We start from the raw sequence: 17137 nt of genomic DNA, 5'->3' as shown, positions 1-17137 counted from the left end.
GGAAAGGCTTCACTCGGTGCTCCATTCCACAGAACCTAAACGGGGCAAAGGGCTCCAGTGATTAAGCTTTCATTTAATTCCTCTGGCCGCCACAGACAATGGCGCTCAAACCCACTAGTGCCGCAGCAGAGACTGTGGTTTCCAGCAAGACCAAGACGAAAAAGAAACATTTCATCGGACAGAAAGTGAAGTTATTTGTCGCCGGCGAGCCCGTTCTCAACGTCCTGATGTGGGGCGTCAACCACACGGTCAACGACCTGAGCCACCTGCCCGTACCGGTCATGCTGCTGCCGGACGACTTCAAAGCGCACAGCAAGATCAAAGTGGACAACCACTTGTTCAGCAGGGAACACCTGCCCAGCCACTTCAAGTTCAAGGAGTACTGTCCCCTCGTGTTCCGGAACATCCGCGAGCGCTTTGGCGTGGACGACCAGGACTACCAGGGCTCCCTGACGAAGGGTGCCCCGCTGAAGAGCGACGACCAGGGCCGCTTCGGCCACCGCATCTTCTGCAGCTGCGACCGCCGACTGGTCGTCAAGACGGTGTCCAGCGAGGACGTGGCGGAGATCCACAACATCCTGAAGAGGTACCACCAGTTCATCGTGGAGTGTCACGGCGTCACGCTGCTGCCCCAGTTCCTGGGCATGTACAAGCTGACAGTGGAAGGTGTGGACACCTTCGCGGTGGTGACGCGCAACGTGTTCGGCCACCGCCTGGCCGTGCACACAAAGTACGACCTGAAGGGCTCCACGGTGGCCCGCGAGGCCAGCCCCAAGGAGAAGGCCAAGGAGCTGCCGACCTTCAAGGACAACGACTTCCTGAGCCAGGGCCACAGGCTGCAGACGGGAGGCGACAGCAAGAAGCACTTCCTGGAGAAGCTGAAGCGCGACGTGGAGTTCCTGGCCACGCTGAAGATGATGGACTACAGCCTGCTGGTGGGCATCCACGACGTGGAGAAGGCCAAGCGGGAGGGGACGGCCGTGGAGGCCGCGGGAGGAAACGAGGACGAGTACGACAGGACGGGCGGAGGCTTCTTCAGCCCCGGGGAGTTCGACCCGTCCGTTGACGTCTACGCCATCAAGAGCCACGCCGGCGCGGCCAAGAAGGAGGTGTACTTCATGGCCATCATCGGCATCCTCACGCACTACGACGCCAAGAAGAAGGCGGCGCACGCCGCCAAGACGGTGAAGCATGGTGCACGGGCCGACATCTCCACGGTGAACCCGGAGCAGTACTCCAAACGCTTCTTAGATTTCATAACCGCCATCTTAACATAGAATCATCTCTCACGGCCTCATCTAAATCTCATGTACTGTAACATACTTGCTAAGGATAAGGATAATTCCCTTTAACAGGTTGTTCATGAAAGTCCTTGCGGTCTTGTTTCCAATGAGAACCTGTGAGCAATTAGGGGTTAAGAGTCTTGCTCAGGGACAAATTTCATTTCATCGTCACATATGCTGGGCTGGCCTGGAATCGAACCTGTGGCAACCAGCGCCTCTGGCTCCCTAGGCGGGCTCACTAACCACTCAGCTATGGCCGCCGCCCCTGCTGCTATGTTGGACCTACCAAACTGTAGCACCTTATGTCTAACCTCATGTACATACTGTACCTTATGCACCTTGTGTCCAACCTCATGTACATGCTGTACCAGCTGGTCTATGCCAGTGGTTCTCTCAACCTTTTCATATGTTTTCATATTTCATATTTGTACTCCAGAATGATGCAGGAGCGCAAAGTACCAACAAAGTGGCCAGATGTACGGAGAACTGGGATGGCTGGAAGCAACGATGGAGGGCTCGTCTGAGGACCACCTAGAGAGAGATTGGAACTGGGACTGGAACTGGGACTGGAACTGGAACTTTGTTTGACTCGGTTTCACAGATAAATATTGTGAAAACAGCAGATCCACAAGCTCAGGCGTTGTAGCTTGTAGATCGACTATTTTCAACATGTTTGTCTCCTATATTATTTGACAATTTGACAAATTTTTGACCGTTTTTTGTAGTATAGTTTGTTGATTACTGTTGATGCAGTAACTTTTTTCTTTCCTTTTTTCTTGTTTGAGGTACTAGACCTGTGCCGGTCGAACACCGGCTTACTCGGAAATGATCCACGTTGGGAACGATGCACTTTATGCCCATATATGGAGATCTCCACATCTGTCTGTCCTTGTCCCTGTTGTGCGCTTATACAGACGAATCCACAGACGCGCTGCCTGTAGGCAATCATAGCTGCGGTGCGGAGCGGCAGCCGCTTGACACCACAGTTATGACTGCCTACAGGCAGCGCGTCTGTGGATTTGTCTATAGAGATCCCTGATGTTTTCAGTTATATGGCCATATATGGACATACCCATATATGGGCATATGGGAGGATTGGCGGTTATGGTAAACCTCTGTGAAGAGTGCAAAGTCACTCTGGAAAGTGGACGGACTAAGTAATCAAATGGCAGGTGTGGGGAATTGGACAGGTGTGGGGAATTGGACAGGTGTGGGGGATTTGACGAATCACGCTTAGGCTGGGGGTGCCGTGGCAATCGATTGGCCTTTCCTGGCGGTTCTGGACAATCGCCTGTCAGCGCGACTCCACGCCGGCCACTGTACTCCCGCGGGTTGTCTGTGACGTACAGAGACTCTGTGCATTTATTGTAAGATTAAAAGGGTCTTAAAAGTCCTTAAATTGTCACTTCACTGTCATCTGGGGACCCCCTGGGGGTCCCAACCCACAGGTTGAGAAACACTGGTCAATGCTATGTGCAGCCTATATCATTTATGTAGATATATTCGATTTTTTAGATGTTTCTCTTCACTGTTTTACCTCTACCCCATTGACTCCTGTCGCTACCAGAGATTATTATTATTATTATTGTACATTTTTGTTTTTCATGCTTATCACCCAAACACAAATGCAAAACAGATCCATGCAGACTTCTGTACTCTAGGTGGGATTTGGGTTTTGAAATTAAATGAAGATGATGAACTTTGTAATCTCGTGTAAATGAATTGTTGCAAAAAAGTACATTTAGATAATATATATTTAAAAAAAGGATCACACATTCCCATGACCTTGACTTAGAACCCAGTGGTTCGGAGCAAGAGCCCACTTGAAGGGCCCACTTGAAGGGCCCACTCGTCTGAGCTCTTAACACAGCAGAGTGGGCGTGTGGTGGTGGTCAGGTGGTCAGATGGGTGTCCCTTATGTTTGGATCAATGATGGATCTAACATAGTAAACTCATAGTAAAGTTCCTGTTCACCAACAAAAAGTTACCATGAAAACTCATCTAAAAAAAATGAAATGATATTTTTAGTTTAATATTAGTGTTATAATATTATCATTATTTAAATCGTAGTGTTATAATATTATCATTATTAAAATCATACTGTTTTTGCCAATTATGTGGGGGTCCACCTCACGGCCCACCAGAGGGCTCCAGCCCAGAGGTTGGGAATCACTGTAGGGCCTATGGCCTATGGGCCCTATCCTTATCCCTGAACTTCTTTGCCATTTTTTACTATTTAGAAAAGCATTTTCAAATAGTGAATCTACAAGCTCACAACGTGTCGAGGTAGATCGGCTTGTTGAACCATTTTAAATGTTTTTAAAAATAGTAAAACATGGCTAATACGGGGATAAGGCCCATTAAGCCCTACTGATGTGATGTCCCATTGCCGGGCAAACACGACTGACAGGGAGGATGGGCTTGTAGATCCGCTATTTTCAAACATCCAATGTATGCACTGGATCCCAAGGACTCCATGGGGGGTGCTGGACTTGTATTATCTCCGCCAGGTCAAAGGTCAAACGTCAGGGGGAGGCTACTTTCTGTGTGTACGTGCGTGTGTGCTTCCCCCCCCCCCCCAGTTCCACTGTTACGGTGCTTACGTGCTCCGGTGCACCCCATTCGGATGCTATCAATGCATTGAATGGGACATTATCACGTTTTTTCAGACCACTGAATGGGCGAAATAGGCGACATACTGACCTACCTAGGATTTATCAGACCATTCATTGAGTGTTATCAAGACATACTGACCTACCTAGGATTTATCAGACTATTCATTGGGTGTTATCAGGTCATACCTACCTAGGATTTATCAGACTATTCATTGGGTGTTATCAAGACATACTGACCTACCTAGGATTTATCAGACCATTCATTGAGTGTTATCAAGACATACTGACCTACCTAGGATTTATCAGACCATTCATTGAGTGTTATCAAGACATACTGACCTACCTAGGATTTATCAGACTATTCATTGGGTGTTATCAGGTCATACCTACCTAGGATTTATCAGACTATTCATTGGGTGTTATCAGGTCATACCTACCTAGGATTTATCAGACTATTCATTGGGTGTTATCAGGTCATACCTACCTAGGATTTATCAGACTATTCATTGGGTGTTATCAGGACATACTGACCTACCGACGGAGATGACTTAAAGAGTTACCTTTCGGTTTGGGACCATGACGGAGGCGCGCAGTCTCAAGCGAACTGGAGCCACGAGTAGGTCAGTAGCTCCTGATTACGCCCAATGAATGGTCTGATAAATGGTGGGTAGATCAGTATGTCGCCTACTCGCCTATTCAATGGTCTGATAAAACGTGATAATGTCCCATTCAATGCATTGATTGCATTTGAAGCGGGTGGCCAGATTCATCCACTCACCTCGGTAGGTGAATAACTACAGAATGTGACCACTGCTACATTAAGTTGAGTCTTCTCACAAGGTCTTTTTTTATACTAGAGGAGAAAAACCCTCAGTTGATTTTTTTTTCCTTTTTTTGTCTAAAATGTGTTTTAATGATATTTCACTTTCATGAAAGAGAGAGAAGCAAGCACTCATCAGACGAGTGTTTCACAGAACGTGTGTATCGGGTGCACGGTTCAGGCAGAAATAGTTTCTTAGAAAGGAATACCAGCGCTCACTTCAGTCCATTTAGGATATGTTGTTTATCTTAGTCTTTCACCCCCAGCAGCAGCTCATATGACGGACGTCTCGGCCCACAGGTCTTCCTCACTCTGAGGAAGGCCATCACCTGCCTTAACTGTTTCATTTGATCATTAGTATTGAAGAATGACAGTAAGGCCAATAGGCTACATTTCCGCCCCATTTTGAATTCCCATAGACGTCTTTAATGTTTCCTTTTGAGGGACTGAAATGAAGTCGAGGGAGGGGCTGGGGAGGCTCAACAGCCAATGAGGATGGAGGGAGACACCTGTCGTTGCGTGTGTGTACATGTTGTAGATCTTCGAGAAATAGCAGATCTACAAGCTCACAACGTTACGAGCCTTGCAGACCTGCTATTTTTGACGAATGTTCCCCCCAGAATAGGGATGCAGGGGTTCAAGTGGTTCAAAAGTAAAGTCTGAAGTTCTTTTCAACCTGTCCTATAATGGAAACGACTATTCTCTAGTCCAGCGCGCTACTCAACCCGAGGCCCGCGGGCCGCATGCGGCCCTAACGCAGCGTCTCTGCGGCCCGGTTTGACGGCTCCGTCAAACCAAAACAAAAGAAAACTAGAAAATGTGCTCCTCGGAGCACAAGTCTCCGCCAGCAGACCTGTGCTATTTTAATAGCACGGGTCGTCTTGGTAGAACGGGTCGTCTTGGTAGAATGCGCATGTTTTTTGGTGTTCTGCAGGGGCGTCTGAATATGTAGTGTCTGCATCTAAAAAATGTTCTTCTTGAAGCAATGTGTCATATGGGAGTCGTCGTAATTGACTGGTTTGTTCAAATGCTTGTCTGTCTTCTTCATCTTCATTGTCTTGAACAGTTTCAGCAGTTGATTGGTGTGTTTGATCTATGTCAGTTTTCTCTAGTGCTACATAATGTATTTGATCAAGGTGGCCAATTGTTACAGTATTAAGACTTCGGCCTTGTTGTGGGATAAATTCAACTCTATAGTCCTCTTCTGTGTTACTGTTGTAGATGAGTATGCTTTCTTAGCTTTGGCCTTCTGCGCCTTTGCTTGACCAATGTTAGGTGTTCTCAGAGGGACACACACACGCACGGACGGGTGATTTGTACTGGAAGGTACTGTTCCAATCAAGACTGATTGATCCTGTCTTACCTCACTTCAAAAGGCATAAATGGCCTTTTGAAGTGACACACCTATTTATAGGATTTTATTTCGTCATGCGTCCCTCTAGCCAATCAAAGGCATTGGTGTCAACATATTGAGACGTGTCACGTGGAGCTTGACCAATGTTAGCTTGGCTAGGGGCCATGCTAACACACGGCGGGACGAAGCGAAAACATACTCTCCACCTCCGGCGGAGACAAAAATATATATTTTTTGAGAACCACTGATATTATAGCAACATACGTTTTTTCCCAAAAACTGTTGTTGTAGATAGTGCCGTGCCATCGGGTCGGGACTTCTAAAATGCTGTCGATCAACGACCTAGCAGGTTCGGTCGTGTCCAGACCGGTAGAGCCGTCGGTAGCCCGTGGCTACAGCTTGTTAGGTCAGACAAATCAAAGCAGGAGTAGAGAAACGGTTGTTGCCCCTTCCCTAGCCCCTGTAATCATCAGTCATGTATGCTTATTATAAGCGACTTTGGGGCTACTTGTTCTGTAAAGTTGCTTGCAAAAATTGGTAGTTGCGGGCTGCGTTGTTTTGGGCTTGTTTCTAAAGTGTAGTTGCTTATTAGGCTTGTTTCCAAATGTTTTAATTATTATTTAAACCAGTGGTTCTCAAATATTTTCATGAAAATGTTTTGTGCATTTGTGTTGTTAGAATGTTTAAAAAATATTTTTAATATTCCACATTTTATTGAAGGAGTTTTTGAAAATAGCCGATCTACAAACTCACAACGCGTCCCATCGCGACGCGTTGTGAGCTCGTAGATCTGCTATTTTCAAACAGCCGATGCGTATAGGTTTAAAGTGCTCATGTGGCCTAAGTTGCTTCTTTTGGGTTTGTTTTCCTAGACCAGGGGCCTGTTCCTCAAAAGGTGAATTAGAGCTAAAGCCTGGCTTTACCACCTATCCTGGCTTAATTTAGCCAGGATTAGAGCTGAGTCGGTTCCTCAAAAGGTGAATTATCTTGAAGATTAGTTTAGCCAGTTCACCTTGGCTAAGTTTAGCCTTATCCGATTCCTCAAAAGAGAATTGAAGCAATCCTAGCTTAGTTACCATGGCAATTTAGCTGTGAAGTTAGCCTGGTCAGGAGCAGGCTAACAGCCAAGCTTACTTAATCCAGTGTCTTTGTTCTTCAAGTTTTTCCACAGTTAATTCAACACATGTGTTTGTATATGGACTCATTTGAATGACCCTGCATTCAAATAAAATGAAATCAATACAATAAGATATAATCAATGTAATTACATTACTGAAATAGTGTGTGACCATGAATCATAATTGTTTCACAATAACTCATGTGATATGTCATTGTCACTCTGTTAACACTATAGTTCATATTGTTGTTAGATGTTTGATAATATATTACCTTTTTTTTTTAAATATTATAAAAAAATTCTAACACATACATACAGCCTACATATATATATATATATATATATATATATATATATATATATATATATATATATATATATATATATATATATATATATATATATATACATATATTAAAATATATATATACATTATTAGTTACGGGTTTAAAGGAGCCTCTTTGTAAGTCAATAAGGAGCATATTTTAAATTATCAATTTCTAGTCAATGGAGAAATATTTTTTTATTTCTTGTCCACCTTTGGAGTTACATCATGATGGCAAGGTAACTACACAACCCAAATTTCTACCAAAGTGGTCTTGCAAATGTGGGGTTATTGCGTGTCTCGTCCCGTCCCCCGCTCATCCCGTCGCGCTCAACCCCCCCGACCCCCGTCCCGTCCATCCCGCCCGTACCCCTGCGTCCCCCCCGTCCCGTCCCGTCCCGTCCCGTCCCGTCCCGTCCCCGTCCCGTCCAGTCCCGTCCGTACGTCCTGTTGCCCGTCCGGCGCAAACACACACACACACACACACACACACACACACACACACACACACACACACACACACACACACACTCTGTGTGTGCTTGCAATACTTTGCCACGAGTTCATGGTCTTTTATAGAAATACGTCGCCGGCGAATCGCCGCCCATTCAGCCTGGCTTCATTATCCTGGCTGGACACAGCCTGGCTTGACATAGTCTAGCTCGACAAAGTCGCTCCTTTTCAGCCTGGCTTGGCGTCTGAGGAACGGAATAAACGAGGCTTTTCGGACCCGACTTTGTCAAGCCTGGATTTGGCTTAAGGCCAGGCTTTTTTAATTCACCTTTTGAGGAACAGGCCCCTGGTAGCTTATTTCTCTCACAAAATATGGCAACACTGGCTGTAATAATGAGTCCTCATTAATGTCGGTAAAGGAGACTCTCCACCAAACAGACAACTTCAGACTACAACAGACTACAACAGACTAAAACAGACTGCAACAGACTGCAACAGACTACAACAGACTACTTCAGACTGCAACAGACTACAACAGACTACGGACCCCACTGTTCCGGTACGCAGAGTGTCAGCTCAAGTTAAAACACTGATTTGGGAACCATTGATGTACAAAGATCTAAAAATGACAATCATAAAAAAAATGTTTTTTAAAGCGAACCTTTCAAGATGTGGAGACTCCTGTTACTGAACAAACACTCTATAGTAATGATTATTACTATCAAAATATAGTGCTTTAACCTTTTTTTTTAACCAAAAGATATTCCAATTGTCAATCCGTTTCTCTATGGTCCAATCAAGCAGCTCCAATTAATGTACAGTTGAGCAGTGGTGTAAAGTAACTAAGTACATTTAGTGTGAGTACAATTTTGAGATATTTTTTACATTACTAGAGTATTTCCAATTTTCAGTACTTTTACTTCTACTCCACTACATCTTAGAGCTACATTTTATACTTTTACTCCACTACAATTATTTGAAAAATTTAGTTACTAGTTACCTTGTAGATCTGCTATTTTCAAAAGATTTATACATTTCAAAACTTGTGAAATGGGATATTCTGCATGAGTACTTTCTACTTTTGGTACTTTAAGTCCTTTTTGATACCAATACTTTTGTACTTTTACTTGTAACAGAGTACTTTGCAGTATTGATACTCCATCCTCATTGGCTGTTGAGCCCCCCAGCCCCTCCCTCGACTTCATTTTAGTCCCTCAAAAGGAAACATTAAAGACTGAGGGTTTAACCCTAAAAGGACTGTTCATTTTATTTCCCTCATTTTCTCCCTCTTGTACATTTAAAATACTTCCAAAACATTCCACATTTGTCACATTTTCTTTTGAGTTTTTTGAAAATAGCGGATTCTGATTGCAGGTTAAAAGTGTATTTATACTGTAGTTTATTGTTTTTTTTTCAGCTCCAGGAATTAGTCATGCCCCGAGTATTATAGTTTTTTTCAGTTCCAGGAATTAGTCATGCCCTGAGTATTATAGTTTTTTTTTCAGTTCCAGGAATTAGTCATGCCCAGAGTATGTAATGGTTATTTTGGAACGTTACATAGTCTGGGCATGACTAATTCCTGGAACTTTTTTCAGTTCCAGGAATTAGTCATGCCCAGAGTATGTAATGGTTATTTTGGAACCGTTACATACTCTGGGCATGACTAATTCCTGGAACTTTTTTCAGTTCCAGGAATTAATCATGCCCAGAGTATGTAATGGTTATTTTGGAACCATTACATACTCTGGAAATGACTAATTCCTGGAACTGAAAAAAGTTCCAGGAATTAGTCATGCCCAGAGTATTTTCTTTTTCAGTTCCAGGAATTAGTCATGGCCGGAGTATGTTATGGTTATTTTGGAACCATTACATACTCTGGGCATGACTAATTCCTGGAACTGGAAAAAAAAAATACTCTGGGCATGACTAATTCCTGGAACTTTTTTTCAGTTCCAGGAATTAGTCATGCCCAGAGTATGTAATGGTTTTTGTCGGAACCATTACATACTCTGGGCATGACTAATTCCTGGAACTTTTTTCAGTTCCAGGAATTAGTCATGCCCAGAGTATGTTTTTTTTCCATTTCCAGGAATTAGTCATGCCCAGAGTATGTAATGGTTTTTGTGGGAACCATTACATACTCTGGGCATGACTAATTCCTGGAACTTTTTTTCAGTTCCAGGAATTAGTCATGCCCAGAGTATGTTTTTTTCCATTTCCAGGAATTAGTCATGCCCAGAGTATGTAATGGTTTTTGTTGGAACCATTACATACTCTGGGCATGACTAATTCCTGGAACTGAAAAAAGTTCCAGGAATTAGTCAAGCCCAGAGTATGTAATGGTTTTTGTCGGAACCATTACATACTCTGGGCATGACTAATTCCTGGAACTTTTTTCAGTTCCAGGAATTAGTCATGCCCAGAGTATGTTTTTTTTCCATTTCCAGGAATTAGTCATGCCCAGAGTATGTAATGGTTTTTGTGGGAACCATTACATACTCTGGGCATGACTAATTCCTGGAACTTTTTTTCAGTTCCAGGAATTAGTCATGCCCAGAGTATGTTTTTTTCCATTTCCAGGAATTAGTCATGCCCAGAGTATGTAATGGTTTTTGTCGGAACCATTACATACTCTGGGCATGACTAATTCCTGGAACTTTTTTTCAGTTCCAGGAATTAGTCATGCCCAGAGTATGTAATGGTTATTTTGGAACGTTACATAGTCTGGGCATGACTAATTCCTGGAACTTTTTTCAGTTCCAGGAATTAGTCATGCCCAGAGTATGTAATGGTTATTTTGGAACCGTTACATACTCTGGGCATGACTAATTCCTGGAACTTTTTTCAGTTCCAGGAATTAATCATGCCCAGAGTATGTAATGGTTATTTTGGAACCATTACATACTCTGGAAATGACTAATTCCTGGAACTGAAAAAAGTTCCAGGAATTAGTCATGCCCAGAGTATTTTCTTTTTCAGTTCCAGGAATTAGTCATGGCCGGAGTATGTTATGGTTATTTTGGAACCATTACATACTCTGGGCATGACTAATTCCTGGAACTGGAAAAAAAAAATACTCTGGGCATGACTAATTCCTGGAACTTTTTTTCAGTTCCAGGAATTAGTCATGCCCAGAGTATGTAATGGTTTTTGTCGGAACCATTACATACTCTGGGCATGACTAATTCCTGGAACTTTTTTCAGTTCCAGGAATTAGTCATGCCCAGAGTATGTTTTTTTCCATTTCCAGGAATTAGTCATGCCCAGAGTATGTAATGGTTTTTGTCGGAACCATTACATACTCTGGGCATGACTAATTCCTGGAACTTTTTTTCAGTTCCAGGAATTAGTCATGCCCAGAGTATGTTTTTTTCCATTTCCAGGAATTAGTCATGCCCAGAGTATGTAATGGTTTTTTTCGGAACCATTACATACTCTGGGCATGACTAATTCCTGGAACGTTTTTCAGTTCCAGGAATTAGTCATGCCCAGAGTTTGTAATGTTTTTTTTGGACCTGAAAAAACTATAATACTCGGGGCATGACTAATTCCTGGAACTGAAAAAACATTAATACTCGGGGCATAACTAATTCCTGGAATTGAAAAAACATTAATACTCGGGGCATTACTAATTCCTGGAACTGAAAAAAACATTAATAATGGGGGCATGACTAATTCCTGGAACTGAAAAAAAAACTATACTCAGGGCATGACTAATTCCTGGAACTGAAAAAACTTTAATACTCTGGGCATGAGTAGTGGTTTAGTCAGTACCATAGTATACATCGATATCAGAATCAGTTTTATTGTCACATCACAGGTTTACAAGGTAAAAAAGTGGGTGAAATTCGTTTTTGTACATCGTTCCCATCCCAACGTTAATTTCCATAGAAAGAAGAGGGGTGGGGGGCAAGTGGGAAGGAGATCAAATATATAAATACACTTTTAACCTGCAATCAGCTAGCCCGGGAAGCAAAGCTTTTCGGGTCTATGATCCGGTCGGGAGCAGAAGTAGCCCTACGTCACCAGGCGCGTCATCAGGCGACCGGATCGGCCAAATCCGGAAAGACTTCACCCCAAAATAGGTTCGTCCTAGTAAAATCCTTGATGCGGCGTAGTTTAGCTTATTTTTAAAATAAAAATGTGAGTATACTTTCCGGAGAATATTTAGCATCTGTATTATCCCACGGGGAAATTTTATTCCATTTAAATAGGGATTGGGGAACCAAAACAAAGCGGCACCGCAGAACCGGATCGGCACAATCCGGAAAGAGAATTATTATTACTAGCCCATACCCGGTCGGGGACACGACCCACCCAAGACACCAAGACAGAGGTTACTCCAATTATATAGTAGGATTTATTTATTTATTTTCAGTAGGCGTGGCCTAGACCGGATCACACGGGTATTTAGTAACGCATACCAGGCTTTCCTCCGAGGTGGAAAGACTGGTGACACAAGGTTAGCAATCAGCAGACACTGCAGGGAATTAAACCCCATCCCAGTAAACCAGGAGTTCCATACCAGCGTCTTTTGCTTCTTCACAGGTTGAAGAGAAGTGTAAACAGACTATCTGCACATTTCTAAAGTGACAAGTTAAAGAATGCTATTCCTGGAACTGAAAAAAAATAAAATATATATATATATATTTGGGGCATGACTAATTCCTGGAACTGAAAAAAACTACAATACTCTGGGCATGACTAAACTCTGGAACTGACTAAACTATAATACTTTACTTACTACACTTAACCTGCAATCAGCAGACACCGCAGGGAATTGAACCCCATCCTAGTAAACCAGGAGTTCCATACCAGTGTCTTTTGCTTCTTGACTTATTTACAGGTTGAAGATAGTCTGTCAGACTATCTGCTCTAAAGTGACAAGTTTGATAACCACTGGTTTAAACAACATTTAGGAAGGAAGCCCAAATAAGCAACTACAGTTTAGAAACAAGCCCAAAAATCGACAACCACCACTATTATAAGCCACTTTGCAAACAAACAAGCCTAAAGTCACTCATAATAAGCAGACATGGCAACACTGATCACAGGTTTCCGTTGTTGCTGTTCTTCAGAATTTACTACAGACTAATACTACAATTACTTCACAATACAATGGTGGTGGTTGCCTTAAATAAGTCTTAATGTGATGAGCTGAACAGTTGCCTTGAACAACAATAATAAACCAGAAACAACAAATGAAGTCGGGGCAGTAGAAGAGGGAGGGGCTAGGGGGGGGGGAGGGACACATGTTGTGTGTGTACATGTTGTAGATCTTTGGGAAAAATAGCAGATCTACAAGCTCACAACGTTACGAGCTTGTAGCCTTGTAGATCTGCTATTTTTGACAGATGTTTTCCCCAGAATAAAAAGTTAAGTATAAAGTTATTTTCAACTTATGTTTGTTCAGTAACAGGTGTCTCCATGTCTCTCCAGCTCTTTAATAAACTGAGAATATATGTTCAGGTAGGTGACAAAATCTCAGCCAATCAGGAGAGCGTACCCATTTATCAGCTTCATTTATACAGTGTTCCAGTACTCAAATGTTTTACTTAAGTGAAAGTATCAATAAAAGTTTGTATTAAAGTTAAGTATTCAGAACTTGAACTTTTTTAGTTAATTGTACTTCTATATATAGATTACCAAACTCAAGTCAGATTTATTCAGAACTGAAACTTTTTAGTTACTTGTACTTCTATAAATCGATAACCATGATTTATTATCGTTTACTCAAATAATTGTAGTTAGTACTGCATGTATTTATTATATCAACTCAAATACTATATTTGTGTTAAATGGCTAAGCTGAGCTTGATCGACACACCCCAAATTAGCCGTCTTTATGACTTCAGCATTATTATTGCATGAATTTAATGACCAGAAGTCTAGCTTCACATTTGCACTTTTTATAGAATGTCATACCAGAAGACAGAGCCTTGCAGCATAGAGAATAGTTATATCCCGGCGGACATAGTCGTCTTCAAGACAAGAGTCAAAGTCAGAATGCAACATATACATTATAGACGCCGGTAGGGAGGGGAGCCTTGCAGCATAGAGAATAGTTATATCCCGGCGGACATAGTCGTCTTCAAGACAAGAGTCAAAGTCAGAATGCAACATATACCTTAGACACGCCGGTAGGGAGGGGCAACTATTATTCGGTTATAGATTCCAAGAACTTGGAATCAACACTCGATTAATGTTAGAACAGAATCCTAACACAACACACTTCCCTAAAGGCAAGGCTCCTTTCGGTCAGAGGAGGCATCTCTGCTTTCAGAGCTCGCTCTATCCGGGATGGACATAGGGTCCTTCAAGACAGAGCTGTGACTGGAAGGGTATAACTATTCTTTACACTGCGAAGCTCGGTCTTCTGATATGACATTCTATAAAAAGTACACATGTGAAGCTAGAATTATGGGTAATGAATTCAATGTTATATGGGAATTGAATTCCCATTATATGGGAGCGCCAATGGAGGGGGAAGGCTGCTTCCGTACACGCTCCTCAGTGTCGCAACGTTTTTCCTTCTTTAGTATTTTTAAGCCTTTTCTTTTTTTCCTACACCGTCGGGTGTCTAAGGAGTTATGACAGACAAGCACTTCTGGACATCAGCACAGCGATCGCACACGGAATTCCGGACTTTTTCGCGGATAACCCTCCACCCGGCTGGGTGGTGGGAGATCTTCCCTTTGTCTCGGCAGGGATCATAGCATGGAAACGGCGAAAGAGGCGAACGCGTCCTGGCCGTCGGGGGACAAGAGCGGGCCTTCGAAAATGTTCAAAAATAGCAGATGTCCAAGCTCGCAGTGGTCCTCAAACTTTTACATTTCAAGGACCACCATAACGGGCCCATTTGGTTCCATTTGTACACTAAAGAGTTACAGACCTGTAATGGTCTATTTGGTCATCAACAATTATAATAAGGATCCAAACCCTACACAATGAACACACAAAAAACAGGTAAATACAACACAATGAATATAAAAATAACAAACCATGTAAGGGTAAAAAACAACACTATGAACAAAGAATAAAACATAAACCATGTAAGGGTAAATACAACACTATGAACATAAAGAATAAAACAAACCACGTAAGGGTTATAAACACTATGAACAAAGAATAAAACATAAACCATGTAAGGGTAAATACAACACAATGAACATAAAGAATAAAACAAACCATATAAAGGGTAAATACAACACTATGAACATGAATAAAACAGACCATATAAAGGGTAAATACAACACTATGAGTATGGCACTGCAGGGAATTGAACCCCATCCCGGTAAACCAGGAGAACCACACCAGAGCCTTTGTTTTTGTTTTGTTGTCATTTACAAATCACATGGTACCATTCCCACATTTACATTTCAACAGTAAAGTCACTTCACAATTTACAATGTAGATATTCATCTATACTCTTTATCCAGAGTGACTTACAATAAACAAGGTAAACACATACATAAAATGCAGAGACAGTGTAGTGTCTCAGTAAACTAGGATCACAGGTAAACCAATAACGTAGCAACAGTCTAAACAGTATAATAAATTAATAATCTGTACATAGAAACTAAAGGATGCCAGGTCAACAAATGAACCCAGCATCTAAGGTATTTTTTACTTTACTGGAGTATTTCAAATTTTCAGTACTTTTACTTCAACTCCACCACATCTCAGAGGCAAATATTGTACTTTTAGTCCACTACAATTATTTGAAACCTTTAGTTACTTTGTAGATTTTGATTATTACTACAAAACATACACAAACATTAACCCTATTTAAACTTTGGCTATTTGAAAATAGCAGGTCTACAAGCTCAAAATGCTACAGGCTGAGATGGAGTCTGAAGAGGAGAGTCTTCACATTACAACAATGATGAGTTACGCTGTTGGTCACATAGAATCCCTGTAGCAGCACAGCTGTAGAGTTACAGATAATGAGCCTATTGAGATTAGATACGGTAATGTTTAGTGATATAGCGGCTTTTATAAAAAAAAATACAATAAAGACAATTTAAATTAAAAACATATCACATTAAAATACAGTAAATGGAAGTTAAAACAAAACATACATTAAAACTGAAATATATATATTTTAAATAACAGCCTTTTTTCCCTACTTATATTAATCCCAAATGACTGGCCATGGACAATTCATGAACAGACCATAAATAGGTAGCCATGTATTCACTCCACAAAAACCTTAAGAAAAACTCCTTAGACAGAGACTAAGCAAATATATTAGTTGTATTTTTTCATGCTCATAAAGAGCTCCAAATGCTAAAAGTGAAGTGCAGCAGCAAACGTTTGGGTCAAAGGACCATCGTCAGTGCCTCGCCTACTGACCTCCGTGAATAATTAAGCTTTACCCGCAAATAACACATAAATCCACATCACATACAGGGCCTATGGTCATATATGATGTGGAATGACGTGATAAAGACTTACCTGCAAATGACTAATAAGTGACGTGAAATGATAAGACGAGACGCAAATCAAATTACGCAAAATGATACGAGACATAAATCCACATCACATACTACACTACACTACACTACACCACACATACACTGGTCATATGTGATGTGGATTGACGTGATGGAGCTTTAACCGCAAATGATTAGATCTGATGATATAGCACTGACGATGGTTCTATGACCTAAATGTGTGTTGCTGCACTTTTCACTTTGAGCACTTGGAGCACTTTATGAACATGAAATAAATAAAATAAAAATAGATTTTCTTGGTCTCTGTCTAAGGAGTTTGTGGAGTGAGTCTTTATTTCTGCCAGTTTTGCTTTGTTTTTGAGACCAGCTACAGTCAATAAATATTCCTCTTTGTTTCTTACAATTAAAAAATGTTTACAGAAATAAAGTTTTTATTTTTCAAAGGAACCTCATACATTTAAGGCAACAAATGGAACCAAATGGACCCTGGTCCACTGTTTCCCAAAATATGGGTCGGGACTCAATAATGGGTCGTGGACACATTTTCTTGGGTCATGAGTAAATAACCCCTCCCCCCCAACATGTTAATAAAGTATTCAATCAAAGCTTCCAGCACGTGATTGGCCCGTGGATTACAGTTCATTGAACATTGTAATGTATTAAATACATTTGAAAATGACATCGGGTTGTTCTGTATGGAGCAGATGTGACATAT

At 41.7% G+C, this 17137-nt stretch overlaps 1 protein-coding gene across 1 annotated transcript; it reads left to right on the top strand.

Moving 5' to 3' along the window:
• Positions 1 to 119: 119 nt before the first annotated feature.
• Positions 120 to 1277, top strand: LOC308088770 (phosphatidylinositol 5-phosphate 4-kinase type-2 beta-like; the record flags this gene model as incomplete). Its single annotated transcript, XM_080433348.1, has 1 exon — positions 120 to 1277. The coding sequence occupies exon 1, from the start codon at positions 228 to 230 to the stop codon at positions 1275 to 1277; it is 1050 nt and encodes a 349-aa protein (XP_080289474.1). The 5' UTR covers positions 120 to 227.
• Positions 1278 to 17137: the final 15860 nt, after the last annotated feature.

This window comes from Gymnoscopelus braueri, assembly GCF_963280865.1.
Source record: "Gymnoscopelus braueri genome assembly, chromosome: 7".
NCBI classification, from domain to species: domain Eukaryota; kingdom Metazoa; phylum Chordata; class Actinopteri; order Myctophiformes; family Myctophidae; genus Gymnoscopelus; species Gymnoscopelus braueri.
This window is presented reverse-complemented; position numbering and strand designations above follow the sequence as displayed.